Source organism: Phyllosticta capitalensis (genome assembly GCF_038381095.1).
Source record: "Phyllosticta capitalensis strain CBS 128856 chromosome Unknown BKA78scaffold_3, whole genome shotgun sequence".
Lineage (NCBI taxonomy): Eukaryota > Fungi > Ascomycota > Dothideomycetes > Botryosphaeriales > Phyllostictaceae > Phyllosticta > Phyllosticta capitalensis.
The window spans coordinates 1945698-1973604 of NW_027117441.1; the positions used below are offsets into that span (position 1 = coordinate 1945698).

Genomic DNA, 27907 nt, shown 5'->3' on the forward strand with positions numbered 1-27907 from the left:
AGCGCTTCCAGAACGCGTACGCCCGCAAGATACGCCACCGGGCGAGATCCTATGTCCTCGTCGAACCCGAAGGTCTGTCGCCATACTTAGCATTCAGGAAACGAAATGGGAAGCTGGCTCGATGTGTGCGGAAGCTGGATGTCCCACAAGTGCTGCTCGAAGTTCACGACACCCATGGACACTTTGCGAGCGATCCCACTTACAAGAAGCTCCTTGGTCGTTATTACTGGCCCTCTCGATCTACCGACGCAACAGACAGTTGCGTCTGAAGGTGCGATGACGACGTGAAGCTGGACCTAGGTTGAATTTCTTTCCTCGCCTACTGTGACTCAAAAATCAAGCGCGTTGAGGTTTGAGAAAATACGGAGAGACGAATAGGAACAAGAGCATCGAGTCGCACTGAAGATAAACAAGTCTTCCTGATATCAATCGGAATGATGTTGACACTGATTGATGATTCGCGCGGCCGCATAAGCCTGGTCTCGGCGAGGGTTTGCGATTAGTCGTCGCCGCAGGAAGGCCTCAACATTTTTGAGCGGTGGCTCTCTTGCGACAACTCACGACCTTCTTCACTATCGACTCGACGATGTCAAAATAAAGTTGACGTCAAGGCCAAGACATCTCCACGTGAGCTGCTCCTTGCTCGCGCATTGACGAATCAGATCCCAAAACTCAGCCGGTGGTGGTGGGACCAGCCCTGCCTTACCTCCCAGCCATCCGGTCGGATTCCGTTCCTGGACGGGTTTAAGCAAAAGACGGGCGCCGCAAACCAAAAAAAAAGTCCGCCATCTCGTCCGGCACCGTCAATGTTCGACACGGTGTGCAATCTGCCGCTGAGCGGCGACGTCTTCGCGCAGGCCGTCCACTCTCAAGAGCCTCTGGTCGCCGTCGGCCTGTCGAGCGGCCATGTTCAGACGTTTCGACTCCCGGCCGTCTCCCATGACGACAATTCGAACGATGAGGGTGACGACGAGGACGTGAGCACGCTCGCTGCGGAGAATGGCTTTGGACAAATTGAGACTATGTGGAGGACGCGCCGCCACAAGGGCAGTTGCCGCACGCTGGCATATAGCATCGACGGCGGTGCGCTCTACTCGGCGGGCACCGATGGTTTGGTGAAAGCGGCGGACAGCGAGACGGGCCAAGTCTTGTCGAAGATCAATGTTCCAAGAACTGGGTAAGTCTGAGAAGCCTCGGCGGAAAAAAAGTCGCGGACCTGGCGAAAATCAGCAATCTGGAGAAGCTAACATGGTCCAATGTAGAATGCGCGGCACCGACATCGATGCGCCTTGCCACTTGCACGCTCTCTCGCCTCAGACTCTCCTCCTCGCCGCCGATTCATCTGCCCTCCATCTTTACGATATGCGCGAAGACCACACCTTTCCCTCGCTACGCGCGCAAGCAACTCACCGACCGCACGACGACTACATTTCCTCTCTTACGCCGCTTGCGCCTACCGCCGCTTCGACTAGCGGTTTCAGTAAGCAATGGGTGACAACTGGTGGCTCAACTCTGGCAGTGACGGATCTGCGACGCGGCGTGCTGGTTCGTAGCGAGGACCAGGAAGAGGAATTGCTGAGCTCGACATACGTGGGAGGTCTGCCGAAGAAGGGCACCAGCCAGGGCGAGAAGCTGGTTGTCGGTAGTGCCAGCGGTGTCGTCACGCTCTGGGAGCGAGGCGTGTGGGATGACCAGGACGAGCGCATCATCGTGGACCGCGACTCGGCTGCAGCAAGCGGCGGCGGCGGCGAGAGCCTCGACGTCATGACGCGTCTTCCAGAGGGCGTGGGTGCGCCGGGCAAAATCGTTGCTGTTGGCATGGGCAACGGCTTGGTCCGATTCATCGACGTCGGACCCAACAAGATCATTGGCGAAATCAGTCATGACGAGCAAGGCGAGGGTGTTGTTGCCATTGGCGTCGATGTTGGTGGCCGCTTGATCACGGGTGGTGGTCAAGTAATCAAGGTGTGGCACGAGAAGATTGGCGACGAGGATGAGGATGAAGATGCTGAGGCTGGCGCCGAAAAGCACGGTCTCGACAGCGACGAGGACGATGATAGTGACGCAAGCGACAGCAGCGACGACGAGGGTGGCCGCAAGCGCAGAAAGAAGAGGAAGAGGGGCAAGGGCAAGGATCGCAGCGGTGGACAGCACGTCATGAAGTTCAAGGGCTTGGATTAGCCATTGGCTACCAAGTCGTCGATGGACGTCTTCTCGTCCTACCTTCCGATTGCCCTTTGCGCAACTGCGCTTGTTCACGGGATTCAGACTTCGGCATGAGAGATACCAAAAGTGCTTATTCTCCTATGGGTCGGCTCAAAAAATACCCCTCGAGTAAATGAAAAAGTTTTCCTTGGTCTTTTTGTTTATAGACGCATTATGCTCCCGCAACCAGGGTAGGAGAGTAGCCTTCATTAGCTGTCTCAGTGCATGCCATGTGTAGTACTACCGGGAGCACCTATCACCTTTGATCGCGCTCAGCCCACGCCAACTACGGTAATCATTGAGAAAACTTTGATTATCTAACTCCGGGACTATTCCCCACCATCCACCCTTGTCCCAGAATTGTACCAGTCGCCTGGCTTGTCATCCGCTCTATCTGTCTGTTTTTCGATTCCTGAAAGTGTCCATGATGGACGTCCGCGTTACTCGTACATGTTGTTGATTTAGTAATACAGTGTGTCGCTCGTTGGCCTGGTAGCCTAGGCTGTTGCTGGTGGGCTCGATCGTCGCCTCGCAGCGAAAAGGCTAGCAGGTTGTCTAAACGAACTTTGCGAAGAAGACCATTTGGAAGAAAGGATTTTGATCCTGAACAAAAGAGGTCCGTGGTAGTGACTCGGAGTCTTGCAGAAGTTGCTCTACAATCGCGCAGTCTCAGAATTATGGGGCCGGGAGAGACGTCGCCGCGGCTAGTTAGGTGGTTGTCGTTTGCAACGAAGATGTGTCTTCTGCTCCAGAGGTCGCATCCTTGCTCGCACGATTCAATTTGGAAGCATTGCCCCTCTGTTTGTTGTTTTTCATGGCCATGGCCTCAGCAGGGGTGGGATCAGGGGCGGCGCGCCTGTTGTCAGCACCACCATGGGCAGCATGAGGAGGGCGGTTGTTAGGATTGTTTTTCGAAGCAGGCTCTCCCTGACGCGGGTGGGTTTCGTCCCTGCGGCCAGACTGCTGATTGTTGTTGTTGCCTCCAAAGAATTGTGGCTGTGGGGGATCATCTTCGATGGAGGCGAAGAAATCCTTGTGGGGCTTGCCAGCGGCGACATCTTCGAGGATACGCCATGCACGGCGAAATTCTTCACGAATGGCGCATATGCCTTGATGGCTGACGGTGCGGCCGACATTATGGTCAAGCTCAAAGGGGTCTTGAATGCAGACAAGGTAGCGGTGTCGTACTTCTTTCTTCTACGGAACTAGTCAGCATGTGCATTGATTTCAACAAGTTGCGGTCTCACGCTGTTGATCTCAACCCGCGCTTTTGTCCAGCCAAGCTCCCCTTTCGTGACCATTCTCTCCCATGGCTTGCGCTGACCAAACGTGATAACGTCGCGCGTCCAGTGAAAGCCTCCAACGCGGTCGGGTATGCCTGGGCGGCCGTAGTAGCTGAAGAACCCCCTCAACAAGGCGCCGAGGCTGTCTCTGTTCTTGGTCCAGTGTCCTTTTTGTTTCAAGTCATGGATGTAGTCTTCATCGCCAAAAAACTTGACCTTGTGTCCTTCGACCATGACGTCAATCAAGTTTGGCACATTTGTGCCACTAGGGAAAGTTCGAGAGGTTTGCAAATCTTGAATGACAGGGTCGTTTGGTACCCGCATGAGATAGTGGAGCACCATCAAGGCATAACCGTAGGACGAAAGAGTGCCGTTGTAGGAGCTGTTGATCTTGCGCTTTTTGGCCCAAGCCTTGATGAATATGACCATGTCACGGACCCGTTGGTCACTTGTCGCGTAGCAATGCAGCAGCCTGGTGTTGTAGATGCCAAGGTGGCCAGCAAAGTTGAGATCACACAGGATTCCGACGCCATCTTTGGGAAAGTCAAGAGGCCCGAGGGGCTTCTCGCGCAACCACGGTTTCTCTTGACGAGAGTCGCGCTTTTCTTGGTTCGCAGGGCTTGGATGGCTTCCATCTGTTTGAGGCACGGTCTGATCCGTCGACGCAGCTTCCGTGGCCTGCGAGTTTGGCGGGGGTTTGTGGTTAGACTGCGAATCGTTTTGCGTAGAATCCTTCTTGCTCATACTCCCTTTACCCTTGCCGTTGGGACTTTTTGTCGGAACAGGGCTGGCCTCCGAAGTGGTATCCGCATCATCCTGCCCTTCCGCAGCGTCTTCATCGCTACTTTTGTCGTTTCCCTCCAGAATTGCCATCTTCTCTTCTTCAGGCAGATCATCCCACTTTTGACGCTCAGCCCTCAAGTTCTCCAGAAGCTCTGGAGACGGCTTTTCGCAAAATTTGATGATAGGCACCCGTGTGTTGGTCAGAAGTCGCGCCCCAAACCCGTTGTCGAGGAAGATCTTTTCGAGAGCACGGGGTCCATACTTCCTCGCTGCTTCAGTGTCCTCGTCGTTGTGAGCAATGACAGCCAGGTCAATATCTGAGCCTTTGGTGACGAATCCTGTGCCTATGCTGCCAAAGCATTTGAATTCGAGTTGAGGGACGTTGGGCACGTTGCTGATTTCGGTCTGGCAGATCTTCTGGAGCCGATTCACAAAATCTAGTTTCTCGTTCAACTCACTGTCTGTCATTGCCGACCCGGAGACGGCTGCGGCAGCCAGTTGACCAAGATAGTTGGATTGAGTTGAAGCTTGCTTTTGCTGATGGTCCAGGAACTGCTTCTTTTGATTCGCATAGGGATCATAGAGCTGTGGAGTCTGTTGACCTGGGCCACGCATGGGACCACGAGGGTAATATTGCGAGGGAACTTGGAGGCCCGGATTCATCGGTCCTCGAGGATGATTTGGACTGCCTGGGGGTCCGCGACCTTGAGGACCCATCTGGAAACGTTGGGAATTGTGAGGCGGTGGTCCATTCCTTGATTCTGGTTCCTGATGCGCAAGGCTAGGCGGAAAGCTCCGATTGCGCATATGGGGAGGGACATGTCCATTGCCGTAGCGCTGCTGAGTGAAGCCTGGAGGGGGCGCTTGAGGGGGCAAGGCATCATGGAAACCAAAGCCGTTGCCAGGCACATGATGCGGAGAGTCGTGGGGCAAGGGACCCTGAAAGTGAGTCTGAGGCGGAAGAGCGGGGCGCTGGGACAGCGGAGCGGAGCCGGCGGGGGAATGTGGGTTACTGGTCTGTGTGGATGATGGCTTCACGGCATATTGCTCTCCAGGATGTGCTTGAGGTGCATCTCGGCCGCCACTGTTCTTCAAGATCATGGACCGGAGCTGGTCCTCCAACGGTACAGCGTTCATGGCGAAGTGGGGAGCTGAAGAACTGAACAAGACAGAGTTTGAAATGGTCAATCGAGAATGACGATGGCTTGAACGACGGGGCTGAGGGAGAAGTCCAGCGAAATTGCCGTCCGGAAGATTGATAACAGCGGCAGTAGACGCTTGCAGCCGCAGCCAGAAACCCGATTCTCAGACAGGCGCGGTCATGTGTAGAAGGCGTGAGAAGTCTGTCCAAGCTGGGAGGGATCAATGCGCATCTTGGTCGGGATCCCAAAGCCTCCGTAAGCGGACCAAACTTTTGAAGATGGAGCTCAGGTTGTTGGGGGAGGTGGATGTTGAGAGGGAGAGATGGATGCATCGAGGAGTGTCGAAACGCGATTGACGATAGGGCTGAGCCAGCTGCTGCACTGGACACCAGCCAACGCCTTCTGGCCAATCGGCTTCATGGGCCGTGCGGCCCGCCGAATTGAAGTCGGCGTTATGTTTCGCCGCCCTCGCCGCCAAGCCCCCGGCCAGCTCGACCTAAGCATCTCCGCGCGCCTGTTGCCTTTGATCCTCTCTACAATCCGGGCATCCACCGCACCCAGGACAAATCCCTTTCAACGCGTCCGACTACACCTTCTGCTACCAAGCACGAATCATCGACACTTTCCATTCGCAACCATCGATACCGCTTGGCGCCTCTTCGCTCGCTCACGGTCCCAATCGCCTCTCATCCGAGCTTGCTTGCTCACATCTCTCTTCTCTCGGCGCCGGGGACCATCACATCATTCCGCATCCTCATACTACCTCCTAGCGTCTACGGCACACCATGAGCGCATCTCCTGCTGGTCCTCCTGGGGCTACACCCAACAGCGCTCCTGCGACCAACACCCCAAACGGCAGCGCACCTACCGTTGTCCGTCGCGCCAAACCCAAGCCGAATCCCTTGGTCGACCCTAGGCGACAGAGACAAAGACGCGCCGCGCAAAGGGCTGGTACTCCAGCTGGAGCACCAAATCAGCCTAAACCTCCCAATGGGGCCGGCCTGCAACCCAAGTACGAAGACTTTAAGCCTCAGCCAGGCGACGTCAAGTGCCTGAACATGCCAGTCTTCACAACCAAGCGGGCCATGCTTGAAGGACTCCGTTTTCACGTCATGAAATTCCAGTCCAAGAACGAAGTCGATCCTACCGACCAGGCTGAATTCACACGGCCCATACGCCTCCATAGGCGTGACGCTGGTGCTGGAAAATCGGGTGCAGGTGCCGGTGAAGTCGAGGAGGAAGAGAATGAAGAGGAGACCAAGGAGAGAGCCCGGATCGAAGCGCAAAAGGAGCAGCGGCGACGTGAGCGCGAAAATGCTCAGGCTCAGATTGCGCCAAAGTCCAAGACGAAGACGATTACGGACAACCGAAAGAAAATCATGCAAGTTTATGAGAGGAACGACACGCCCGAGGCGATCAAGGCGTCGCGACTACGCTACGAGGAGACTCTTCCTTGGCACCTCGAAGACTTTGACAACAAAAACACCTGGGTTGGTGCATATGAGGCTGCTTTGTCCGACACTCACATAATGTTCTTTAGAGAAGGCGGGCACGTTGATTCTCATACGGGCATGGTGGGAGACAGACTGCGCATGGTGCCCATTGAAAAGTGGTACAGATTCAATGCCAAGGACAAGGCTACTGCTCTTTCGCTCGAGGAGATTGAACAACAAGAAAAGTCAGGATCTACCTTGACCCGTTGGGCATTGCATTCTCAGGCCGCCGACGGACCAAAGAAGCCAAAATGGCTCAAGGAGAAGGAACTCGAGAAGGAACAAAAGAGGAAGCTCGAGGAGATGGGCATGAAGTCCAAGCTTTACCTCCGTAGTGCTGGACGGGGAGACGAGGAGGCACCCAGAAAACGACTCAACGATGACGACTACTTCCGCTCAGATGCTGCTGCTGATGCCGATGTTATTGATTTCGACGAACAAGAGCACTTTGCTGACGACGAAGAGGGTGTGAACGGTCTCTTCGAAGGTGAAGACGAAGATACAAAGGTCGCCCAGGAGAGGATCAAACGCGAGCAGCTTTCTGCAAACTTCTTTGCCAACAAGGACGAGAAAGACGTCTGGGAGCAAGAAGAGGAAGAGAAACTCGAAAAGGAACTTGAGAAGAAGCTCGAGAAGAGTCTTCGCAAGAAAATCATCAAGCGTGAGAAAAACTACAACTACGACCTTGAAGACAGCGACGAGAATCCCTATTCAAGCAGCTCGGATTCCGAGGACAGTGAGGCTGAGCGTCAAAAGGAGGAGGAGCGCAAGCGTGAGGAGGAGCGCCTTGCTGCTGAAAAGGGCAAGAAACCTGGTGAGAGCAGTGCCACGCAGCCTGCTTCCGGTAGCTCCAGCAAGGGCAGCAACACGCCGTCCAGCCAGTCCAAGCTGGGCAGCTCCAAGCTCTCGACTGCCTCACAGCAAAACCTCAAGCGCGCTGGTTCACCAAACCTATCCGAAGCATCTGGAAACGAGTCGGCACGCAAGAAACACAAGAGGAACCCAGGCTCTGGCACCGACAGCGAGGCCACGGACTCTGGCACGAAGAAGATGAAGCGCATCCACCCAATCTCCAACATGGCCAACAGATCCCGCAGTGGCACTCCCGTCAGCCCCAGTCGTCCAGGTAGTCCCGTGGCCGGCTCGGTTGCCGGAGCTCCGGCCAGCCGTGCTGCTTCGCCGGGCGTACCACTTCGCCAGGACGCAGCAAAGCCTCGTCCGGCAGCTGCCGCTGCAGCCAACCTGACGCCACCCACCGTTGAAGAGATTCGTGCCGTCATTCCAGAGAAGGGCGCCAGTATGCAACAGCTCATAGCGGCATTCAAGGGCAGGCTACGCGGTCCTTCGGCTGCACAAGCTCAAGCTCACAAGGAGTTTATCAGCAACGTGAAGAAGGCTGGCATCTATGACAAGGACAAGAAGATCATTACCCCCAAAGTCGGCTCCTAGGCGCGGTCCGACACATGTCCTAAACACAAAGGCAAGGCGAGGGGCACTATCGCTCCTCTAAAACCAGACAAAAGAGGACGAAGTTTCCAGGCTCATGATGGCTGAGCTCTTGAAGCACCTGTACTAGAGTCGGTCTAGAAGCGGTTCACGATTTGCCCGTCCACCTTCTTGTACAGCACACCACACCCCACCACGGTCTCACAAGGAAGACCGCCTCGAGCATCATTCTTTTCTCTTCTTCCCTCTCCCTTACTTCGTTCCACTCTTGCTTGCATCTGGAGAGGAATTCGGCACGGCGTTCGACGGCATGGGACTCAGACTGGTCTACGGCTTTCTTCTTTTTGGGTTGCACTGTGCGTGCACTTTTATAGAAATTGGGCAAGGAAGCTGGGCATATTGCTGCTGGAAGGTCGGTTTCGATGCATGCATGCGTCGCAAAATTGCAAGATGGCGCTGTCGTTTGAAGGCGGCGGGTTTGCGGTTCTCTCAGATGGCTGGCTGGTAGTAGACTGGCCAGCGCTTTTGACACGACGTCCGCAGGCTGCGAGAGCAAAATACCAAAAAGCGATTGTGCACCAACTCTAAACCATGGCTTCATAAGTGATGTATTTTTGCTAGATGTTTGACCTTTTCCGTCTCAATGTGCTATCAGAGCTGATACTCGGACTCGAAAATAAACACCCCAACTCTCTAACCTCTCTACCCTCTCGCCCTTTCTTTTTTAACCTTTACTCTCCATCTTTGTCGCCTATTCAACAACGTGTACCAAACCAACCAACATGAAAACAAAAGAAACAACCAAAACTTGCCAAACAGAGATGTAAAACTAGACAGCTAAAATACTACTATTGCGTTGCGTGGCGTGGCGTGGTCCTCGAAGCAGAAGAACGCGGGATATCATATTATACAAGAGATCAACTGGCAGGAAGCCTTAAAAATGCATGCGCTGCGTTGCGTTGCGGCAAGCAAAACGTGAAGATCAGATCAGACGGAAAAGCAAGACGAGGGGTTGGAAAAGGAGCAAAAGAGCCGAATCTGAAGCGCAAGAAGGGAAAAAGTTTGATGGAGCTTGAGTGACGAATAACGCCTGTACAAATACATACCTCACCACCTGCCGCCGCCTGAGGTCGGGAAGGGACGAGTCGGTTGTGTCAGACCGGCCAACGCCAACGCGCCCACCCGGCCAGCGGCAAACGGTTGAGCATCATCATCCGTCTTGTCCGCAGTCAAAGCTGGAGGACATTGGACCTCATTTCCCCAGCTTGCTCACACTTACTCATCAACTGACAGGGCATCCAAACACGGTCTTTCGAGACCAATGGAACACACGACACCACCTCAAATAATCTCCAAATCGTCATCGTCGTCCGTGTCCCCTCCTGCTGCCGCAGCCGACGACAAGAGCCTCTTGCCCGCAGCGACGCCCAGGCTGTCGCGGCCCGGCTCCCTGATGCCCTTGCCCTCGATGACGAGGCGCGCCTTCTTCTTTACCGGGCTGTGGCTCTGACTGTCGAAGCTCGACACAGACGCCTGGTCGTCGGTTGTGATTCTGAGCGCAGGCTTTGTCGAAGAAGCTGCGGTGCCGGCGCCGGCGTTTTCCTTGCTGCTGCCCTGTCGCAGCGCGAGCATTTCGTCGATCCTTCTGCTGCCGCCGCTGATGTCGCTGATCGGACGCGTTTTGGATGGGCTGAGGAGGAGCCCGCGTTTGTTTGCTCCGCCCCAGCCCATTGGCTCTGCCCTTTCTGCCCTTTGCGCAGGCGCGGAAGAAGCAGATGAGGTGGTGCCAGCAGGGCGTTTGCGCTTCACGGGAGCAAGAGAGACATCTGCAGCGCGTTTGCCAAGCAGCCCGAGAGCAGCTGCGTCGGGAGGCGGAGGCAGGTCGCGGCGCTCGGCGCCAGCTGTGACGAACGGGTCATCAAAGGGCGTGTTGGTGCGACTGCGAGGTCGAGATGGCGCTGCTGCGGCGTTTTGCTGCGTCGTGGAGGTTGTTGTTGTGGCTGAGCTAGACCGGGTCCTGTTTTGGCTGCTGCTGTTGTTGTCGTTGCTTGCCGCAGACCCCGTGGTTCTGGCACGCATGTATTCGCTGCCGACCTTGTTGCCAATTTTACCCAGTTTCTCGACCAGCTCGCGCTCGCGCTCCTTTTCTGCGAGTCGCTTACGGTGAAGCTCCTCACGGCTCGGGCCTCGAGTGAGGGCGTCATCGTAGTCGAGTCTGTCAGCTGCACTGCGACCATCCACAATGTACATGGTCTCCTTGAGGTACTTGTCGTATCTTTTACCCTGACCAGAATCGTTATCTCGACCAGCGTCGAATCGCTGGTTCCATGGACCTTTGCCAAATCCTCCCCCGCCGTTGACTTCCATACGACCGCGCTTCGTCTTCTCCACCTGCAAGTAAACGTGGAATTCGCAGAACTCGGTCTTTCGTGAGTCGACCCATTGGGTGCATTGTTTCCCATCTGCTTTGATGCTTTTACAGAATCCAAGATCGCGAGCCGCGCCAAGCTCCAGGATGGTGTCAGTGGCAGAGTTGAGCTTGAGCGAGAATTGGCCGTTTGCCTTGTCGCGAGGAGGCATGATACCGGGGTTTAAAATCGCAATGACGGTGCCAGGTGTGAGCTTCCAAAAGCTGGAAAAGGCCTCCTCGAAGAGAAACAGATCAATTTCCCATTTGAAGTCAGTGAGGCGCAAAATCATGAATTTTGACCGATTAGGCCCTCCGTCCTCAGGCTCCGCTCCAGATTGTGTCCTCTGGACATTGCGTGTGTCGCGTGGTGTGGTTTTTGAAGAAATGATGCCAAGAACGACGTAGTCTGCCTCGACGTCCGGGGGCATGTAGTCGGGAGATTTTACAGTGGCAAGTAGGCGGGGTAAATGAAAGAGTTCCTTTTTGTCGAATGCACGAGCAAGGATGTTGTGGGACAATTGACGCCGGGAAAGATGGAAGCCAGAGAAAGTCTCAAAACATTCCTTTTCTTTTGCTGGGTCCTTTGCCTCGGACACAGAGCTCTTCTCGCCAAAGCCAGAAAATGATTTTGGGCGTTCCGTTGTTTTCGACGTAGACGAAGGGGGCATTTGGCGCGACTGAGGTCTACTGTTGGGGTTAGTTGGAGCAAAAGAATTGTTCGTGGCCTCAGTAGATTGGGGTTTCCGGGTAGAATCCTTGAGGATAGATTTCGGTCGACTCTCAAATGAACGAGACGCACTCTCGTTCGAATGCTGCGAGGACGGACGCGATTCTCCTCCAAGCTCAGCAGCTGTGAGTCCAAAGCCACGAGTCCTTGCCTTCTCAATCCTCTGGTCCTTGGCCTGTTTCTCATTCGATTTCGAGCGACTTTCTGCCAAACGCTCGCTGAATGTCTTGGGCTTTTGAAAGCTGAGGGCTGAGGCTTGACTTGCCATCGAACTCGACCTAGAGTGACCCGTCGCAGAGTTGGCCCTTGGTGCGCTAGCATTGAATTTAGGGACTGCCGGACGCTTCAAGGAGACGTCTTGCGCTCGCAGTCCCTTGTCGATTCCGAGCGCCTTTGCTGGCGAAACCGCGTTCGGTGCAGCCCTGCGATCGGGAGTGGGCGAGAGCGGCACCTGGACCGTTGACTCTGTCCGGGTAGATGGAGCTGGCACGGTGGCATTTCCTCGTCTTGCCCTCGAACTCGGGCTGAACATGCCATACCTCTGGTCTTCTGTTTGTGGGGAGGCCGACTGTTTGGATTTTGACGCTTGTAGCTTCTTCAACTTTAATCGCGCCTCTATTGCCTGGAGCTTCAGCTGAAGCGTTTCCTCGTCTTCTTCTTCGTCATCGCCCATGTCTACGCCGTCCGATAGTAGCTGCGAGGCTCGCGAGCCGCGCTTGGCCGGGGAGTGCGAAGCGGAAGCTGATTCGAGCTGACGTTGTTCCCATTTCTTGCGACCGCTCGGGGAACTCATGAGAGCTTGATGGGGTGATTTTGGTGGCCATTCAGGCTGATTTCTAGAGGGAGCTGGCACACATCAGCGGGTTGAAAAAGCGTGGAGTAGTGTTGGCGTTACCATGCGACATTGCGGATTCGCGAACGATCATCTCTCGACGCTCGGATTGTCGAGAAACACTGGCAACACCGACGAATCTGTAAGGCTGCGCGAGTCGCAAACCATGTCCGGTGATGGCGGGGCGCAAAGTCTCGCAGATTCGGGCGAAGGTGGTTGTCAGGACGGTGTTTTGTTTGTGCACAGTAGCTAAGGGAAGGGTGTCGCTGGTGCGCCCATGGACGGCAGGGATATTGCTGGGTGGGTCTTGTGCCGCGCTCGCGTCTTAATTTACGACGCGTCTCTCGCGGCTACACTCAACTCCACCATCAACCTTCCGCCCACATATCTACCGTTTCCACTCCCCAGGCATTGGAGCTCCTGGATTGGACCGTCTGACAATGAAGACTCGCTCGAAAAAGCAATCGGCCCCCAAACAAGCGGTCGAGCAATCAACCTCGCCGGCCGCGACGCTGCCGACCAGCGTGTCCAACCCTCCGAAACTTTTTGTTTTACCAGAGAATTCCTCAGCCGGTTCGCGAATAGTCACACTGGCAAATCCAGCAACTGGCCACGAGAATCGATACTTCTGCTGCCCGGAGACTGGCTTCTTCGAGTTCACCAAACTAGCCGCTCCCAAAACAAGTCCCCGGAGTTGGCTGCTGGCCCCGCAATCACCGGAAAAGGAAAAGGCTGAACCTACACCAGAGAGTTCAGAAGAGGACACAACTGCCGAGAATGGAAAAGAGAGCCTCTCAAAAGACCCACTCGCAAAAGGCTATACGTTAAAGGCGCCGGACGCCTTCGTTGCTACTCCCCTCGATGCGCTTTTTCTCGTGCTCCCGGCACTCTGGTCATCTGGCAAAGAATCAAAGAAGAAACTTTTCCTCTCTGTGGATGATCACCTGGATACCATTGGCGGTCCGTCTCTGCATCTGCGCACTCTTCTCCGCGACGAGAAAGTTAAGGCACATTTGGAGGACAGATTGGGGGCAGCATGTGATACTGTGGATGCTGGAAAGGAGAAGATGTACCGGCTCTCGAGCGAAAAGCTTGCCAAAGAAATAATGTCAAAAGCGGAGCGCGTCGTCGCTAGTGGATTGCCGGCCTCGATGGAGGACAAGTTTGTCAGGCAAGCGCTCGAAGTGCCTATCATGAGTGTGAAAAGGGAAGAAAGCACGACCGTCGCCACGGAAAACATCGATTCCCAATCAACGGATAAAGATGACAGTCAAACGCCTACTCTAGATACCCAAACCTCGATGGCTTCCGACGGGAGTGCTCACACTGCGGCAACATCGATTCCTCCATCTCCGGAAGCAAAGCCTGCCGCAGAGGCAAAACCACCCATTTCTGCTCCCGAGGGAGTGCCTCAACTTCTGCGACTGCGCACTGCTCTCGAATTCATGTTAACATCATACGTTCCTGCCACCCTTCGGAGCCATGTCAAGGAAACCATCGCATCCTCAAAGCTCGTCGACTTTGGTCCCTTGGACCAGCATCTTAAGCACCTGGAATCATTGCGGTCAGAAGCATTGGCGCTTCGTTCCCTTTCGGACAACATTAGCCGAAAACACGGGCTGGACGAAGAAGAGGCCGAAGCTCGGGCAGAGAAGAAGCGGAAGAAGGATGAAGAAGAAACAAAGAAGAAAAACCAAAGCCGCGGAGTCAAGGCTCTGGCCAAGACAAACACCTCGGGCATGAAGAAGCTTAGCTCGTTCTTCACCAAGAAGCCGTCGACATAGCTTTCTTGACACTTTCTTTGGGTCACTTGGTATCTTTTTGACGCGATTGGAGCTGTGCCTGGGAGCAACTGGTCGATCAACATTGGATAATCAAGTGGATCTCTGTTGAAGGATTTGGTAAAAGCTCCGGCACCTAGGAGCGTTGGGTTAGGACTTGAGCTTTTGGAAACAGATTGAAAAGCCCACGTGTCGGGATCCACAGTCTTTGAGGTTGACAATATCCGTGCCTGATGAGCAGCCAGGACTTGAATCTTCGAAGGAAAGGAACACAACAACAGAAACACGGAGTTGCCGTTAGGACTTGGTGCCGTCGGAGTTGGAGAATTCAAGGTACCACCAAAGGATGTTACCCCGAGATTTCAGGCCCGTGATGAATTCCCATCACCAACTTCTAGAGAACAAAAAGAAGATGGAATTCACCATTCTTCGCTCGTTTCCCTAGTTGATTAGCCCAACGCCCGATTTACGCCCGAGCAAATATGACAGGCAGGCACAGTTCGCGGTCTGTTAAGTGACTTTTAAAATCCGGGCGACGCACGATCTGAGTGTAGGGTACTGTTGGCCGCGGTGTATTTTTCGAGGTCACTGATTTGGAGAGATGGAGATGTTGTAAGCCGGAAAAATCAAACAAGCTTAAAGGCTTATCTCAGGGCTCGGATAAGGCGTTCAAGATGGTAACGCTGGAGGTTTTACGGCAACAACGCATCGCGCGGGTTCATCGAAAGACATGGCGCTGGACCGTTTGATCTCCATGGCTGGAGACCGCAGGGTGCCCATGGCTGATACTCAACTCCATACTGGCAGCGTGCCAAGCATCGTCGGCTTGGTGTGGCAACGGACAGAAATGGGATGCAGAAAGCTTGGAGAAGGAGTGTGGAAACGGACTGTCTGTTTAGAGTCGCGCGCTTTATGCGCAGGGTAACAGCTTGACCAAATTGGGCCAATGGTGGTGCAGTTGGACGTGGCGTGTGTCCCTTGCAGGGCTTGTGCAGCAGTGGATCAGCGGGAGGGCCGTCGCTCGGCCCTTTGGCGGGACCTCAGACCCGGAATCTGGAAGATCCACCTGCTGAACAACTTCTCCATCCATCAACGCACAACAACTCGTCCACTCCATCATCCCGAGCCCCGTTTGAAACAAGGCAGTCCACGGTAGCTTTTCCCCATTCTGTCTCCCTCTCCAACCTGTCCACCTTTTAATGCCCCGATTTTTCTCTTTGCCTCATGCGCCGACCTTTCCAAGCTTCTTCAATTTAGCCACTTTGTTGTCTTGAAAATTTCCTCGTCTTTCTCCCGACCCTTCTGCTACTTACTTCACACTCCCAATCCGTTCCTCTTCTTGACTCTGATCAACAATCATGCCAGCTCTTTCCGGCAACCGAGCCACCTACGCAGTCACCGACATGTCTGCTTCAGACCAGACCATCTCGGCGCTGGTGGACTACGAGGACCCTTATGTTCAACCGTTAATTCTCGATGCCCTGGCCTCGCGCTTACCGCCCGATTCATACTCCCTCATAAAATCCCTCGACGAACATTCCGGCGAGCATAAGCCTCTGCTCCAATTCCGGGACTACGAATCCATCGATTTCGACAAGGCGGTTGATTCGCCCAACTCCATGATCAATGCCTACGTAATCAGAAAGGCATTGATCAGAAAGCATTATCTCTCCACGACCGTGGGCAACTGGATCGTGAAGCACCCAAGCTCGGTTCTCAAATCCCACGTCAAGCCCAGTGTCGACTTTGAACTCGACTATGCCGAGTTCCTTGATGATGCGCTCGTGGAAGCATTTGACCTGCGGGAAAGCTTCATGCGAAACGAGGGCAATGAGCCCCAAGACCGCGAGTGGTGGATCCTAAAGCCGGGCATGAGCGATCGCGGCCAGGGAATTCGTCTCTTTAGCACAGAAGAAGAATTGCAATCTATTTTCGAAGAGTGGGAGGCGGAGCGGCCAGACTCTGAAGCTGACGAGGACTCGGATTCCGAGGAGGCGGAAGGAACGCGCGAAAAGAGACCATCAGAGGGCGAGCTCAACGTGACCATTCGCGCCGAAGCAAACGGCCTCGACACCTCAGATGTCCGCAGCGACGCAACCGCAACTCCCAAAACGCCTTTCTCACCAGCGCCCCCAAACGGCAGCTTCCCAGACTTCTCCCAGATCGAAGTGAAGACGGAGCAAAAAGACTACATCATTACGTCGCAGCTGCGCCACTTCATCGCGCAGCCCTACATCGACCCGCCGCTCACCTTTGACGGCCGTAAATTCCACATCCGCACCTACGTCCTCGCAGTCGGTGCGCTCAAGGTCTTTGTGTACAAGCCCATGCTGGCCCTCTTTGCCGCCGCTCCGTACAGCCCGCCGTGGGCAGATGACGAGCCAGACCTGCACGCACACCTCACCAACACGTGCATCCAGGGCAGTGACGCACGCGAGGGCTCAGTGCGCGCATTCTGGGACCTCCCAGACGTCCCCTCGCTACCAGGCTGGAAAGACAACGTCTTCTCGCAAATCTGCTCCGTCACGGGAGCCGTCTTCGAAGCGGCAGCCCGCGGAATGATGATCCACTTTCAGCCGCTGCCGTCGGCGTTCGAGCTGTTCGGCGTCGACTTCATGGTGGACGAAAAGGGCGACGCCTTTCTGCTTGAGATCAACGCATTCCCGGATTTCAGGCAGACCGGAGACGAGCTGCAAGGCTTGGTCAAGGGCCTGATGGAGGAGGTCGTTGATGTGGCGTTCAAGCCCTTCTTTGGCATCGAGGACGGCGCAAAACCTGATGGGAGTGACAAGAGCGTCAAGTGCTTGGACATTGACTTGGGCAGACGATGATGCGATAGAAAAGGCGGAAATGAAACGCAATGATACGAAGTCAAGACTTGGAATACACACAGGAATGGTAGAGAAGAAAAGGTAAAAGCATTGGGCGGCTCCTCTTTTTTCTTGCTTCTGCAACGAATGGTTGGATAGCGACACTTTCCCCTTTATGCTCAGCGAATGCAAGCTTCATGGAACGGCGTTGTGTGTCAGTTTTCCTGTCTTCAATCACATGTGTCAAAGAAGCGCTACCTACCCCTTGTCGCCACTCAAAGTTCTACCGCCAGCACACTTTCTTTCATTTCAAAGACTAGCACTCTTAGCAGTTCTTGAAAGCCGCCCGGCTGATCCTTTGCTATGGGGAGCGAAGACGTCACAGTAGATAAAGGAGTCCCAAGAAGGGTCACTGCCTTCTAACGGACATGAGAAGCGCCAGTAGAAAGCGCTCCAAACGAGGAATGAGGCATCGGCAAAGGAAGCGACACTGCACCGCAGTTTGTTGACGAGTCCTTACCTAGCGCCTGACGACATCTATCTCAGAGTCTCTTCCATGTGCCTTCACTCGAGACCGGCTTTCCTGAATCATCTCCAATATTTTGCTCCCATGGCATTGAACATAGAGAGAATTTTCTCTCTCAATGGGCAGTCACAAGGAGCATTCAAGCACTTGCGTCTGTGTGTGCGACGACTTGAAGCTGAGCTCAAGTTGAATTTCTTTCATCACCTAATGCGGGCAGGTAGAAGCAAGTGATTGAGCTCAGCCTCATTGGACGGCCAAGCAGACCACGTACGATCTGCAGACTACTTCCTGTAAAGTGTAGAGTGCGTGCCACAACTTCTTGTATCGTATCTCGGTGTCGGGGCAAGAACGTGCTACTGGATCGGGAAGTGACTAAGCGGGGCCTATACAGATGTTTCTGCTGCTCTAGTTGCTCTTCCGCCTTGAACCTCACCCCCGTCAGATCAGTTCTACACCAATTAAAGTCTATACCCCATTCAGGTATTCATTCATCCATCGGCAAGAAGGCAACAGAAACAGCGAGAGAATGTGGTGACAGTCGTGATGTCACGGCCTGCTACTTGTTCTCGGATTAGCTGCCGAAAGACGTGCCTTTTGCTAATGAAGGCACGGCATGGCATGGCAGGCAGGGTACGAGATACGGAACGCGGATGGAAGGACGAACAGGGAGATTAATTGGATGACGGAAGGTGGCCGTGTGCTTAGTGGATGAAGCAAGACGAGAAGGCAGGGAGGGTGGGCTTTGGAAGGAGGCTTTTGTAGCCTGTCTTTTGCTCTCGCGATTTGGATATTTCTGGTTGCGCGTCTTTTGACTAGGAGTATCTCACACGGGCGTTCGTGTACTTTGTGCACGCTGGCTGGTCGATCAATTGATCGAGTGACGTCGTTTCCCATCATGACGAAGGTCCAACGGAAAGTTGAGAGTGCCTTGATGTCGAGCGTGTGAGCAAGCGAGCAGGCTAGGCAGACAATGCCAGCTCACGGATGCATTTCTCGCACCCCCATCCTCATGCGTCTTCCCCATTCGCTCGCTGCCAGACGTTAGGATCAATGCCTGCAGGCAAATATCTCGCTTGTCCGGAAATTTCCACCATGTAGGCAGATAGGGCCAAGTCGTTCAGGGTCCGTCCTGCCAATGTGGCTGTGACAGGTGCGGCCAAGCGTTGCGCCATACGTGGCTGTTGAGTGATGACGTTGCGGCCGGTCGATTCTTCTCAAATAGGCAGGCTGCGGGTGTTTGAGGAGGCGACCCCGAACAAAAAAGCCGATGAGCACAATCGAAATGACAAACGAAACGGCGCGAATGGTGCAGGGTGAAACGTGTTTCTTGGAAATTCAAATTTTTCACACTCTTGGGGCCTTTCTCTCGAAGCCAATTTGGCGACCGTTGAGAGCGTGTGGAGAGTTGGTGGGGAAGTGTGATCGAGTAGTGTTAGTTGTCGGTTGCTAGTCGTTTTATTTTATTTTTTTTTTACTTCTTTCTTGGACTGAGTTGATTGAACTCCATTGAACTGCCTAGTCAGCTACTGAGTACGAGCGTTAAACTGTCAGGGCTTGAGCCAAGCAAGTGAGAGCAGGAGTGAGCGTGAGGAAGGAGCGTACATACGGCCCTGCCGTAAGAAAATTCGTAAACACATATCCCACTAATCCACAATCCACGTCACACATACTCATCCACAAAGGAGTGTCGGAAACGAAAGTAAATGAAACGGGTATCAACCCAAATCCCACGTACACAAGAGATAAAGCAAGCCAACGATTTTGCGGCATCCTCTCCCGCCCATTCGCGCCTATCCACATCCCATCCTCGTACATTACATGTGCTTGAGCCAGATGTTCATCATGCAAGAAAGGGGGGCAAAAGAAATCTAATGTACAAAGGGAAAGGCTCATGATTGTCGTGAGGCCTGGAGCTCCCTAACAAAGAAAGCTTTTTGACAGTGAGGGAAACAATGTACTTGAATTGATTGTAGCCCATGGCTTTCAATCCCGAAAAGGGAACTCCGCAATAGCGCCTGCTTGCCTATACAGGCGGGAATCTCATGTTTCCCGCAAGCAAGCGCACTTTGAACAATGCCGACGAAAAGGGAAAAGGGGTGAGTACAAGGGCCGAGCCAGTCAGCAGCGAAGACGTACACATGAATGACTTCACATGTACGCGAAGTAGAAGAGGAATTGAATGCCGAACAAGATCGTCGCCACGAAACCAGTCGAGGGCGGAGAAAACTGCCTGCCCTGGTGGTTGTTCAAAGGCGGTGTCTGTCCAGGTCCTCCCGGAGGAGTCGTGCCCGACGGCGATGGCACGATGGTCGCGGTCAGCATCACTGGCGACGTGTTGTTGCCCGTATTGTTTCCAAACATTCCCGTAGGACGGAAACCCGTGCCCGTAGGGAAGGGAGGGAAAACGCCCGGCCTGGGAGTTGTGGTGAACACCGGGGTCGTTGGCGGGAAAACACCTGGTCTGTAAGGAGTGTTCGTGGCGGGAGACAACGGCGTCCGCGGGGGTGTGGTTTCTGGGGTCTTGGGCGTTCCGCGAATAGGGGTGATTGGTGTAACGGGCGTCCTTGGGCCGCTGGGTGTTTTGGGCGTCGAAAACGGACCAAACACCACCGGCGTAGTGGGACGCTGGGGAGTCACGGGAGTAACGGGTGTGACAGGCGTCACAGGCGTCACAGGAGTAACAGGAGTTACAGGAGTTACAGGCGTAGCAGGCGTCTTGGGGGTCATTGGAGTCATTGGCGTGAATGGCGTGCCCGGAGGAGAACCTTGCCTTCCACCACCAACTGGAGGCGTGAAAATTGGCGTCGTTGCGGGCTGCGGGGGACTGAACACCTGCGGGGTCTGCGGGGTGGCCGGCGGAGCAACTGGCGGAGTCACGACAACGATAGAGGTTGAAATTGATGATGGAGTCTGCGGAGGCGGGACAAAAACGGGCGGTGGTCCACGATTGGGCGGCTGCTCCGGAACGATTGGCGTCGTTGTCGTCTGAGGGGGAGGGGGAGGGGGCGGAGCAACGACAGGCACGTTTGGCGGGCCGCGATTTGGCTGCTCGGGAGGGGGTCCGCGGTTTGGTTGCTCGGGGACGGGCGGCGGACCCGCATTACCTCCTGGAGGTGATCCTTGCTTACCACCAGGTGGACGTACGGGAACAACAGGAGTTGTTTGTGACGGCGGTTGTTCGACCGGGGGTGGTTGTTCGACAGCGGGAGGTCCTCGGCTTGGAGGTTGTTCAGGGGGTGATTCCGGAACGGGGGGAGAGCCTTGCTTGCCCCCAGACGGAGGTGGTACAGCAACTGGAACTACTGGCGTAGATTGAGGCGGAGGTTGCGCGACGGGAGGTGGTCGTTCCACAGCTGGAGGTCCACGACTTGGAGGTTGTTCAGGAGGTGTTTCCGGAACGGAAGGAGGACCTTGACTTGGCGGTTGCTGGGGAATGGGCGGAGGTCGGGCATTGCCCCCAGGAGGCGAGCCTTGCTTGCCCCCAGACGGAGGCGGAACGGCAACGGGAACCACAGGCGTAGATTGTGGCGGAGATTCCTCGACAGGAGGTGGTTGCGGCGGGGACGGCGGTTGCACTTGGGGAGGAGATTCCTCGGTAGGTGGACTTTCTGAGGGTGGAGACTCTGGGATTGGTGGAGCTGGAGCCTCTGGCGGAGCGACTGGGGGCGGCGCTTCCGGGGTGCTCGGCGGAGGCTGAGGCGGAGGAGCGGCCACAGGAACCACTGGGGTCGAGACTGGTGTCGAGACCGGCGGAGCTGGTGGGGGCACATTGACCACAGGAGGAATAGCTGGGGTCGTAACCACCGGAACTTGAGGCGTGGAAACTGGCGCTGTGACCGTGACCGGAGTTCCAGGCACCGTTACAAATACGGTGGTGGGAAGGCAAATCTCAGTCGAGACTGGCGAGATGACGGGCGGCGCTGGGATAATTGGAATGATGGGACTCGTGGACGTAGGAACCGGAGTCGAGATAGACGACGTAACGGGCGGCGGCGGAGGTTGAACTGCGCCAGGCTTACTGGTCTTTATAGTAATCCGAGCCGTTAGTGTCGAAGTGATTTTGGTTGTTGTGGTTGGTTCGGGTGTCGTATTAGGTGATGGTGGTGGTGGTGGTGGTGGTGCAGTTCCGCCAACTTTGGGAGGAACCAATCCAGACGGAGTCTATTAAAGCTCTCACGTTGGTGTTGACCCAGAGGATGAGTGTTAATAGTGGGCGGAGAACTCACCTGAATGGGCGGACCAATTGGTGTGGCCGTCAAAGAGCCAGTGCAGTTCTTCGCAATATACGTAAACGGAGTTGGAGTGCCAGCCTCATTCGCCGTCGCCGTGACCTGACACGACTGAGGTAGTCCAGAGATGGGCGCCGTAATCAGAATGACGGGGAAAGATCCCTTTTCGCCATTCACATCCACGCGCACTGCGTTTTGTCCAAGGACATTGACGGGAACGGAATCGCGACGGTTGAGTTCCGCGGAATTGGCTGGCGAACTCCCAAAGAGGAGACCGACGATTGCGATTTGAATGAGTGAAAGCATGGCGACGCCAGCAGGGCGCGCTGGGCGAGGCATCTTTGCGCAGTAAGTTGCGCGCAAGCAGAGCGAGCGCAGTGAGTGAGCGTCAGATGAAGTAGTGAATGAACAGTGAACGTGGTTCGTGCCGGCGCAGTATACCTATCGGAAAAGGAGTGACGGTGAAGCTGAAAACTCTTGGGTGGAGGTAGAAAGGAGAAGTAGTGGTAGGGTATATTTCTATGAAACGGCCAAATCACGTGGCAAAGTCAGATCGCGGGACCCTTGCTCAGGGCCAAACCCGCACTCTCTGGGCGACGGGAGACAGGTAGCCACAGCTGCTAGGTATTCCTCCCGACTTCTCGCTGTCTGTCCAAGCCGCCTGTGTACCACGTAGACAATCAGCTCCGTCCACGCTGTCACCTCCCGCGCTACACAGCGGCTTCCGATTAAGGACGTACCTATAATACGTCTTATAAGATATTGGTGCTCGCCGCAACCCCATTCTCGCGCAATGGCTGTGCAAGAAGTAATCCCACATTCAGTATGCGGTAGCTGAGAGGGATTTGCGCCGCATCAAGCAGTTCGTTTGGGATGCTGGCTTCCGATGGATAGCTCACTTGGCCACCCAAAATCTGGTCACTGTCAGCCTCTCCTCATTCCAGACTAGAGAATCTAATCGACGAAAAGGTCTTACGGATGACATTGTTCCTGGCATTCTTCCGCCCGTGTGCACTAGTGCTCAATGACAAGAGCCCACTGTTGGAACAACTCATGAATCCCGATCCCTTGCTCTGTGCGCGAGATGGAACAAGGCACATCCAAGCCCGTCAGGGTCGACGGCAGCGGGCCCTGGACAGTTTTAATCCTTGTACATAGCCTCCAAGTATTCCAGCATCTTGCGCTGCAACTTGAGTAGTTCGGACTCGGTGATTTTTTTCTTCGCCATTAAAGCCTGTTTTTCTTTCTCAGAATCCTCATCCTTTACTATCAAGTCGGATTTGACGCCAAAGAAGGGCACGCCAAGACTCTTCAGGTGACCTGACATGGCTGTGAACATTTCGCGCATTGCTCTATGAATTTTTGCGTCGTAGGCTTGGAGTTCTTCTGGAGAGACTTGTTGGCTTGTTCGGGCCCGTCTACCACCCCACCTATTCTGTGTTAGATGCAACAAACATTTGGACAAGCGCGCCACACCCGAAAACTTACCACATGAGTTCGTTCTCATGCTGATCTGCAATCATCTGCAATATAGCCTAAGTTTAAGCTTGGCGGAACTGAGAGCTTGGTGCATACCTTTTGGACTGCACCTTTGATGCCAGGATTTTGAGCCGCAATTTTGGTTATACACCGCAACCCCTGCGCCCAGTCAAGAATAGTCGCTGGATCTATCATCGGGGGCTTTCCCGCTGACGCCGCCTGAGGCTTGGGTGTTGAAATTTGTTGTGGCGTAGTTGAACGCGAAACATGAGGTTCGGGAATGTTTCTTGTGCCATGAAACGAATATGCGGAAGCTTGGGAACCTTGAGGGATTGGAGTTGATGTCTTGACATGAGATGTTTCGGCATGCGCATGTATCGCAGAGTCATTGGCGTAAAGCGGATTTTGCGGAGACTGTTCAAACAAAGGAGCGCTCGGTAGTGCAGCATTTCCATATGGCGAGGCCGTGCTGGTAGAGGCGCCAGAGCTTGTTGAGGGCAGACCTGTTGGAGGCTGATATTGTTGCTGAGGGGCGAAACCTTGACTCAACTGCTGTTGCTGTTGCTGTTGCGCTAAAGCTGCGAGATTGTTCAGTATCGTAGCCAAATCTGGCGGTTGGTCGCCATTGGACTGGTCCATGATGAAGAAAGGAAAGTCGGTAGGCTGTAGGACCGTAGTTCTGAACTCTTTGCGAACTGCCAAAGCCAACTGAGAGACTCGTCGGGCTCAAAGCGTTAAGGTGACCACATGGCCCAAGTTCGAAGCAGCTCTTCTCGCAGCGAGCGTCGAGATTCACATTGGCATGGTGGAGGGGCAAGAGGCGAGGTGGTTGACGTGACGTAGGGACCAATGGCACGGGCAGCATTTGGTGGCCGCGCCAAGCCAGTGCAACCCATGCTCCATCGAAGAAAGTTCGGCCGCGGATGAGACCACCATTTCGACGTCGTCAACATCTCCGCCACTCCCTCCCCACGCTCTACGACGCATTCTCACCAATTCCCCATCAACATTGCGACAATGCCACGAGCCGTCAAAGATGCGACCATGTTTACGGCCACCGGGCCCTACGCGCACTCGAAAGCCACGAACGTCACTCTGAACCAACCTCCCGCCGGCCAACGAAAGGAATCGCCGCAGGAAAAGATTGCCAGACTGCGTGCAGCTGCACAACAAGCAAAGGTCGGGCAAGAATCGCAGTACGACAGATATGTGTCTAAGGGGCGTGCGTTCGCGGACAAGGCCCATCGCTTCACAACATTGAGCTTGATTGCATTTACTGGTATGGATCTCCACTTGGGTCTCGTCTGCCCCAGAAAAGCTGACGAGAAGCTTAGGAGTTGCTGGCATTGTTTCCGCTCTGGCCGTGACCGACATGATCATCTACAACCGCAAGAAGAAGAGGGAGTGGTTCCACGAGCAAAAGCAGAAGCACGCCATTTCCCTCGCAGAAGCCAGAAAAGCCTTGACAGACGGTACCATAAACCACGACCAAATGCTTCTGCTCAACCGTGAGCGTGCCGCCGCCGAAGCCGAGGAGATCAAGAGGAATAAGAAGGGCATTTTTGCGCGTGCCAAGGAGTCCATGTTTGGTGGATTGTCAAAAGAGGAGAAGACTGGAGGAAATCTTGCGGCCACAACTCGGGACGGCGCGGAGGGCGAAGGTGTTTTGGCTGCCGTCCAGGATGCCGCAACACATGGAAAGGAGGCCATTGGCGACACGAGCATTGTAAAAACTATGGACGAGAAGAGACGAGAAGGCGAAAAGGCTCAGTCGCTGGCACCTGGGCCACTTGACCGCATGGCTGACGATGCCGCTCAGGCAGCCACCCAGAAATCCAAGAGCTGGACAAGCTGGATAACTGGCCGGTGAGGGCCAACCTAAGACCCGCGTATAATTGATTTCTGGCCCTGTCCATAGAGCGACATTGCACAGGCTTTCTTGTATCATAGTATACCTCCCATCTTGCGGCCGGGATATCAGAGATGCATAATCGGAGTCCAGCGTTCGGAGTTTCGGTTTGAAACTGAATTGTGGGTATTCTACTCAAACGCCTAGTACAACGCCTCATTGGTCTCCTGTTGTCGAGACCGGAATATACGTTCTTCGCTCATTGGCTTTCTGCAGAAAGTGTTAGCGATTTACTGCTGTAGGGTCTGGCGATCAGTACCTCTCGCCATTGCTCAATATATGGCCTCAAGGCGGCATACACCAACAATCCTACTGTTGCGATTATGAATATCAAAACCACTGCCTGATCCTTGGCAGAATCCCTCTCTGAGTATCGCATTAGCCCGCGGTCCTGCAAACGTCCAAGGCGACCTTACGGAAGCATTCAGTAAAGACGTCCTCCTCTTTAGCACCCTTGCATATGGGCAGATTGTAGTTTAGACAAAACTGTCTGTTGCAATCATTGCACGTCCTCTCCCTGTGCTTGGTCTTGGTGGCTCTTCGTTCGTGGTCCTCGCGTTCAAAAAGGAAATCCGAAATCTCCTTGACGCTGTTGCTGCCCGTCTTGGAGTATGTAGATGAAGGTAGACCGTTTAACTGAATGATGCTGCTATTCGTGAAGCAAGTGCATTTGCAGAATGACGCAGGTGCTGGTGTAGGTGTTAGTTGGCGTCGCTGCTTTCGGGAAGGGGGAAGCATACAAGCTGCAAATACCGCGGAGAAGAGCGACAATATAGCCAAAAGCGTCAGCAAGCCGTAGCTATGTCGCGACATGGTGACTGAAGCAGAGCGGAAGATTTGTGGGGGTTAGTTGCGCCTGCGCATGGTCGCGCTGAGGGCAGACGCGGAAGACTGACCCAAGCCGCAACCTACCCTGCGAATCTTGGCGTGGGGACCGGGAGGAAGCTGTCGGTGCGGCCCGAGACATTTTGCTCGCGACTCAACTTTGTCTCTACACCAGCTCAATCGCCAATACAACCTCTCCTGCCATGAGGCAATAGCATTGCTATACTCAGCTCTATTCTAGTGGCTGTCTCCACGACTCGTCTGCCTGCTGAGCCTGCCATGAGCGTCACACAAGCGCTTACCGACTCATCCTCCGCTCACAAAGAGAGCGCCTCGAATCCCAGCCCCCAAGAGCGCACTCGCCTCCACATTACCCCCTTCAACTCTGACTTGTTGAAGACGTTCATTCCCGCATCCGTCCTGCCCCACGCCACTGGCATATCGTACCATACCGTCCAGACTTTTCCAGAAAAGGGCTTCGGCTACGTCGAGATACCAACCATGGAAGCGCAAAAGGTCAAGAAGAAGTTCAATGGATCGATTCTGAGGGGACAGAAGGTGCGCATTGAGGATGCCCTTCCGGAAAAGAGGAAGAGAGTGCTCGAGGATATTCAAGCAGACGCCGCGACGGAAGAACCAGACAAGAAGGCCAGAAAGAAAGCAAAGAAGATCAAGCACAAGGACGGAGTTCTCGCTGGGGTTGAGTTGGAAGGCCGCAATGTCAAGCGCGGTTGGACCGAGCCAGAATCTACGACCAAGCGCAAAAGCAAGGACAAGAAGGAGAAGGACAGCAAGAAGCACAAATCCCAGCCGTCCAAATACACAACGGAGCCAGAAGTTCTGTTCAAGACCAAGGTTCCACCAAACGCTGCCCCACTCGCAAAGGCTGATAAAGCTTTGGAGAAACCTAAAAAGTCGAAAAAGTCGACTCGCGAGGTTGTCGTGCACGAATTCGCCAAGACCACGAAGCATGCCGCTTTCTTAAAGAGCAACCAGATCCCAAAGGATGCCAAAAAGGCGGCTGGATATGTCGAGGGCCAAGGCTGGGTCGATGAGGAGGGCAACCTTGTGGAACCTGAGTCAGACAAGCGTCGCAAGCGCAGGGAGGCCGAGGCTGAGGCCGCACGCAAACGCGCTGAGTTTGCTGCTCAGAAGAAGATTAGCGATTCAGGGACGAACAAGAGGAAGACTGCTCTCGAACGCGCGGAGGAATTAGAGGCCCGAGCAAACGCCTCGGCGGCTGAGACTGGGCGTCAGGATATCTCTGAGGATGAATCAGATGATGCGTCTTCAGTTGTTTCTTCGAGTTCTTCCGACGTTAGCAGCACCAGTGGAGTTGAAGCCTCTGAAGAATCTGCTTCCGAGGAGTCGTCCGAAGCCGAGTCTGATGACATCAGCCAGCAGAGCGGAGATGGCGAGGCTGCGCTGCAAGACGATCTCGATACTGAAATGGCTGATGCAAAGGTTGAGGCGACCGATGACGCCGCGGATGCGCCAACTGAAGTCCACCCCCTGGAGGCGCTCTTCAAACGACCCAAGCTGCCGGGAGCAGATACACCGTCGAAGCTTGCCCCAATCAACACTTCATTTAGCTTCTTTGGCGGAGATGCTGACGAAGAAGCCAATGAGGAACAAGTAAATACGGCCGCGCCACTCACTCCATACACGCGGCAAGACATGCAGGTACGCGGCGTTCGAAGTGCAGCGCCAACGCCGGATACCGCTGCTGCGGGTAAGAAGTTCTGGCGGGACGAGGTGGAGGACGATGAGGAAGTTGAAGACAGCCTCATCATGCATCATGATGTCAATTCTGTCCCGGTGAGGCCGAAACCTGCAGCTCCTCAAGAGGAAGGTGTTGGGGAGGAGGAACAGAGCGAGTTTGCCAAGCACTTTTGGGAGCATCGCGGCGAGTACAACCGGGCTTGGAAGAAAAGGAGACGCGAGTCAATGAAAGCCCAGCGACAGAGGGAAAACAAGAGGCTTGGTAGAAAGGTGGTTTAAAAGTCACGAGAGGGTTGTGGTGGGTT

The 27907-nt window shown here is 54.5% G+C and overlaps 12 protein-coding genes across 12 annotated transcripts; 6 read left to right on the forward strand and 6 right to left on the reverse strand.

Moving 5' to 3' along the window:
- Positions 1–806: 806 nt before the first annotated feature.
- Positions 807–2181, forward strand: BKA78DRAFT_248434 (WD40-repeat-containing domain protein; the record flags this gene model as incomplete). The annotated part of the gene is made up of 2 exons (XM_066884392.1): positions 807–1177; positions 1263–2181. The coding sequence occupies 2 exons, from the start codon at positions 807–809 to the stop codon at positions 2179–2181; spliced, it is 1290 nt and encodes a 429-aa protein (XP_066746734.1).
- A 732-nt stretch (positions 2182–2913) lies between these two features.
- On the reverse strand, positions 2914–4886 carry BKA78DRAFT_247373 (uncharacterized protein; the record flags this gene model as incomplete). The annotated part of the gene is made up of 2 exons (XM_066884295.1): positions 2914–3402; positions 3453–4886. The coding sequence occupies 2 exons, from the start codon at positions 4884–4886 to the stop codon at positions 2914–2916; spliced, it is 1923 nt and encodes a 640-aa protein (XP_066746735.1).
- A 1312-nt stretch (positions 4887–6198) lies between these two features.
- BKA78DRAFT_351149 (uncharacterized protein) lies at positions 6199–8355 on the forward strand (the record flags this gene model as incomplete). The annotated part of the gene is made up of 1 exon (XM_066891115.1): positions 6199–8355. One exon carries the CDS (start codon positions 6199–6201, stop codon positions 8353–8355), a length of 2157 nt encoding a protein of 718 aa, XP_066746736.1.
- A 72-nt stretch (positions 8356–8427) lies between these two features.
- On the reverse strand, positions 8428–9323 carry BKA78DRAFT_102482 (uncharacterized protein). The gene has a single exon (XM_066882105.1). It carries the CDS (start codon positions 8951–8953, stop codon positions 8501–8503), a length of 453 nt encoding a protein of 150 aa, XP_066746737.1. The 5' UTR covers positions 8954–9323; the 3' UTR covers positions 8428–8500.
- Positions 9324–9693: 370 nt separating this feature from the next.
- BKA78DRAFT_351150 (uncharacterized protein) lies at positions 9694–12394 on the reverse strand (the record flags this gene model as incomplete). Its single annotated transcript, XM_066891116.1, has 2 exons — positions 9694–12335; positions 12385–12394. The coding sequence occupies 2 exons, from the start codon at positions 12392–12394 to the stop codon at positions 9694–9696; spliced, it is 2652 nt and encodes an 883-aa protein (XP_066746738.1).
- Positions 12395–12761: 367 nt separating this feature from the next.
- Positions 12762–14105, forward strand: BKA78DRAFT_247813 (ribonuclease H2, subunit B; the record flags this gene model as incomplete). The annotated part of the gene is made up of 2 exons (XM_066884329.1): positions 12762–13071; positions 13123–14105. 2 exons carry the CDS (start codon positions 12762–12764, stop codon positions 14103–14105), a joined length of 1293 nt encoding a protein of 430 aa, XP_066746739.1.
- Positions 14106–15776: 1671 nt separating this feature from the next.
- Positions 15777–17408, forward strand: BKA78DRAFT_309430 (tubulin-tyrosine ligase/Tubulin polyglutamylase). The gene has a single exon (XM_066888029.1). It carries the CDS (start codon positions 15917–15919, stop codon positions 16931–16933), a length of 1017 nt encoding a protein of 338 aa, XP_066746740.1. The 5' UTR covers positions 15777–15916; the 3' UTR covers positions 16934–17408.
- A 2178-nt stretch (positions 17409–19586) lies between these two features.
- On the reverse strand, positions 19587–22006 carry BKA78DRAFT_293835 (uncharacterized protein; the record flags this gene model as incomplete). The annotated part of the gene is made up of 2 exons (XM_066886258.1): positions 19587–21599; positions 21665–22006. 2 exons carry the CDS (start codon positions 22004–22006, stop codon positions 19587–19589), a joined length of 2355 nt encoding a protein of 784 aa, XP_066746741.1.
- A 618-nt stretch (positions 22007–22624) lies between these two features.
- Positions 22625–23986, reverse strand: BKA78DRAFT_102520 (uncharacterized protein). Its single transcript, XM_066882106.1, has 3 exons — positions 23243–23986; positions 23156–23190; positions 22625–23097 (listed from the first exon to the last, which is right to left on the reverse strand). The coding sequence occupies exons 1-3, from the start codon at positions 23783–23785 to the stop codon at positions 22809–22811; spliced, it is 867 nt and encodes a 288-aa protein (XP_066746742.1). The 5' UTR covers positions 23786–23986; the 3' UTR covers positions 22625–22808.
- A 49-nt stretch (positions 23987–24035) lies between these two features.
- On the forward strand, positions 24036–25494 carry BKA78DRAFT_309440 (uncharacterized protein). Its single transcript, XM_066888030.1, has 3 exons — positions 24036–24425; positions 24481–25421; positions 25472–25494. The coding sequence occupies exons 1-2, from the start codon at positions 24164–24166 to the stop codon at positions 25014–25016; spliced, it is 798 nt and encodes a 265-aa protein (XP_066746743.1). The 5' UTR covers positions 24036–24163; the 3' UTR covers positions 25017–25421; positions 25472–25494.
- Positions 25114–26013, reverse strand: BKA78DRAFT_102537 (uncharacterized protein). Its single transcript, XM_066882107.1, has 4 exons — positions 25796–26013; positions 25472–25744; positions 25315–25421; positions 25114–25265 (listed from the first exon to the last, which is right to left on the reverse strand). Exons 1-4 carry the CDS (start codon positions 25866–25868, stop codon positions 25212–25214), a joined length of 507 nt encoding a protein of 168 aa, XP_066746744.1. The 5' UTR covers positions 25869–26013; the 3' UTR covers positions 25114–25211.
- Positions 26014–26159: 146 nt separating this feature from the next.
- Positions 26160–27881, forward strand: BKA78DRAFT_293838 (uncharacterized protein; the record flags this gene model as incomplete). The annotated part of the gene is made up of 1 exon (XM_066886259.1): positions 26160–27881. One exon carries the CDS (start codon positions 26160–26162, stop codon positions 27879–27881), a length of 1722 nt encoding a protein of 573 aa, XP_066746745.1.
- Between the last annotated feature and the right edge of the window lie 26 nt (positions 27882–27907).

What these genes read in the sequence shown, in the direction of transcription:
- BKA78DRAFT_102482 (XM_066882105.1), bottom strand. Translation starts at nt 8,953, where the DNA reads ATGAAGCCATGGTTTAGAGTTGGTGCACAATCGCTTTTTGGTATTTTG.
- BKA78DRAFT_309430 (XM_066888029.1), top strand. Translation starts at nt 15,917, where the DNA reads ATGCGAAACGAGGGCAATGAGCCCCAAGACCGCGAGTGGTGGATCCTA.
- BKA78DRAFT_102520 (XM_066882106.1), bottom strand. Translation starts at nt 23,785, where the DNA reads ATGGACCAGTCCAATGGCGACCAACCGCCAGATTTGGCTACGATACTG. An exon ending in TCAAAGGTGCAGTCCAAAAG is followed by an intron (nt 23,191 to 23,242) that starts GTATGCACCAAG and finishes GCTATATTGCAG; the next exon opens with ATGATTGCAGATCAGCATGA. An exon ending in CATGAGAACGAACTCATGTG is followed by an intron (nt 23,098 to 23,155) that starts GTAAGTTTTCGG and finishes AACACAGAATAG; the next exon opens with GTGGGGTGGTAGACGGGCCC.
- BKA78DRAFT_309440 (XM_066888030.1), top strand. Translation starts at nt 24,164, where the DNA reads ATGCCACGAGCCGTCAAAGATGCGACCATGTTTACGGCCACCGGGCCC. An exon ending in GAGCTTGATTGCATTTACTG is followed by an intron (nt 24,426 to 24,480) that starts GTATGGATCTCC and finishes CGAGAAGCTTAG; the next exon opens with GAGTTGCTGGCATTGTTTCC.
- BKA78DRAFT_102537 (XM_066882107.1), bottom strand. Translation starts at nt 25,868, where the DNA reads ATGTCGCGACATAGCTACGGCTTGCTGACGCTTTTGGCTATATTGTCG. An exon ending in CTCCGCGGTATTTGCAGCTT is followed by an intron (nt 25,745 to 25,795) that starts GTATGCTTCCCC and finishes CACCTACACCAG; the next exon opens with CACCTGCGTCATTCTGCAAA. An exon ending in ATATTGAGCAATGGCGAGAG is followed by an intron (nt 25,266 to 25,314) that starts GTACTGATCGCC and finishes CACTTTCTGCAG; the next exon opens with AAAGCCAATGAGCGAAGAAC.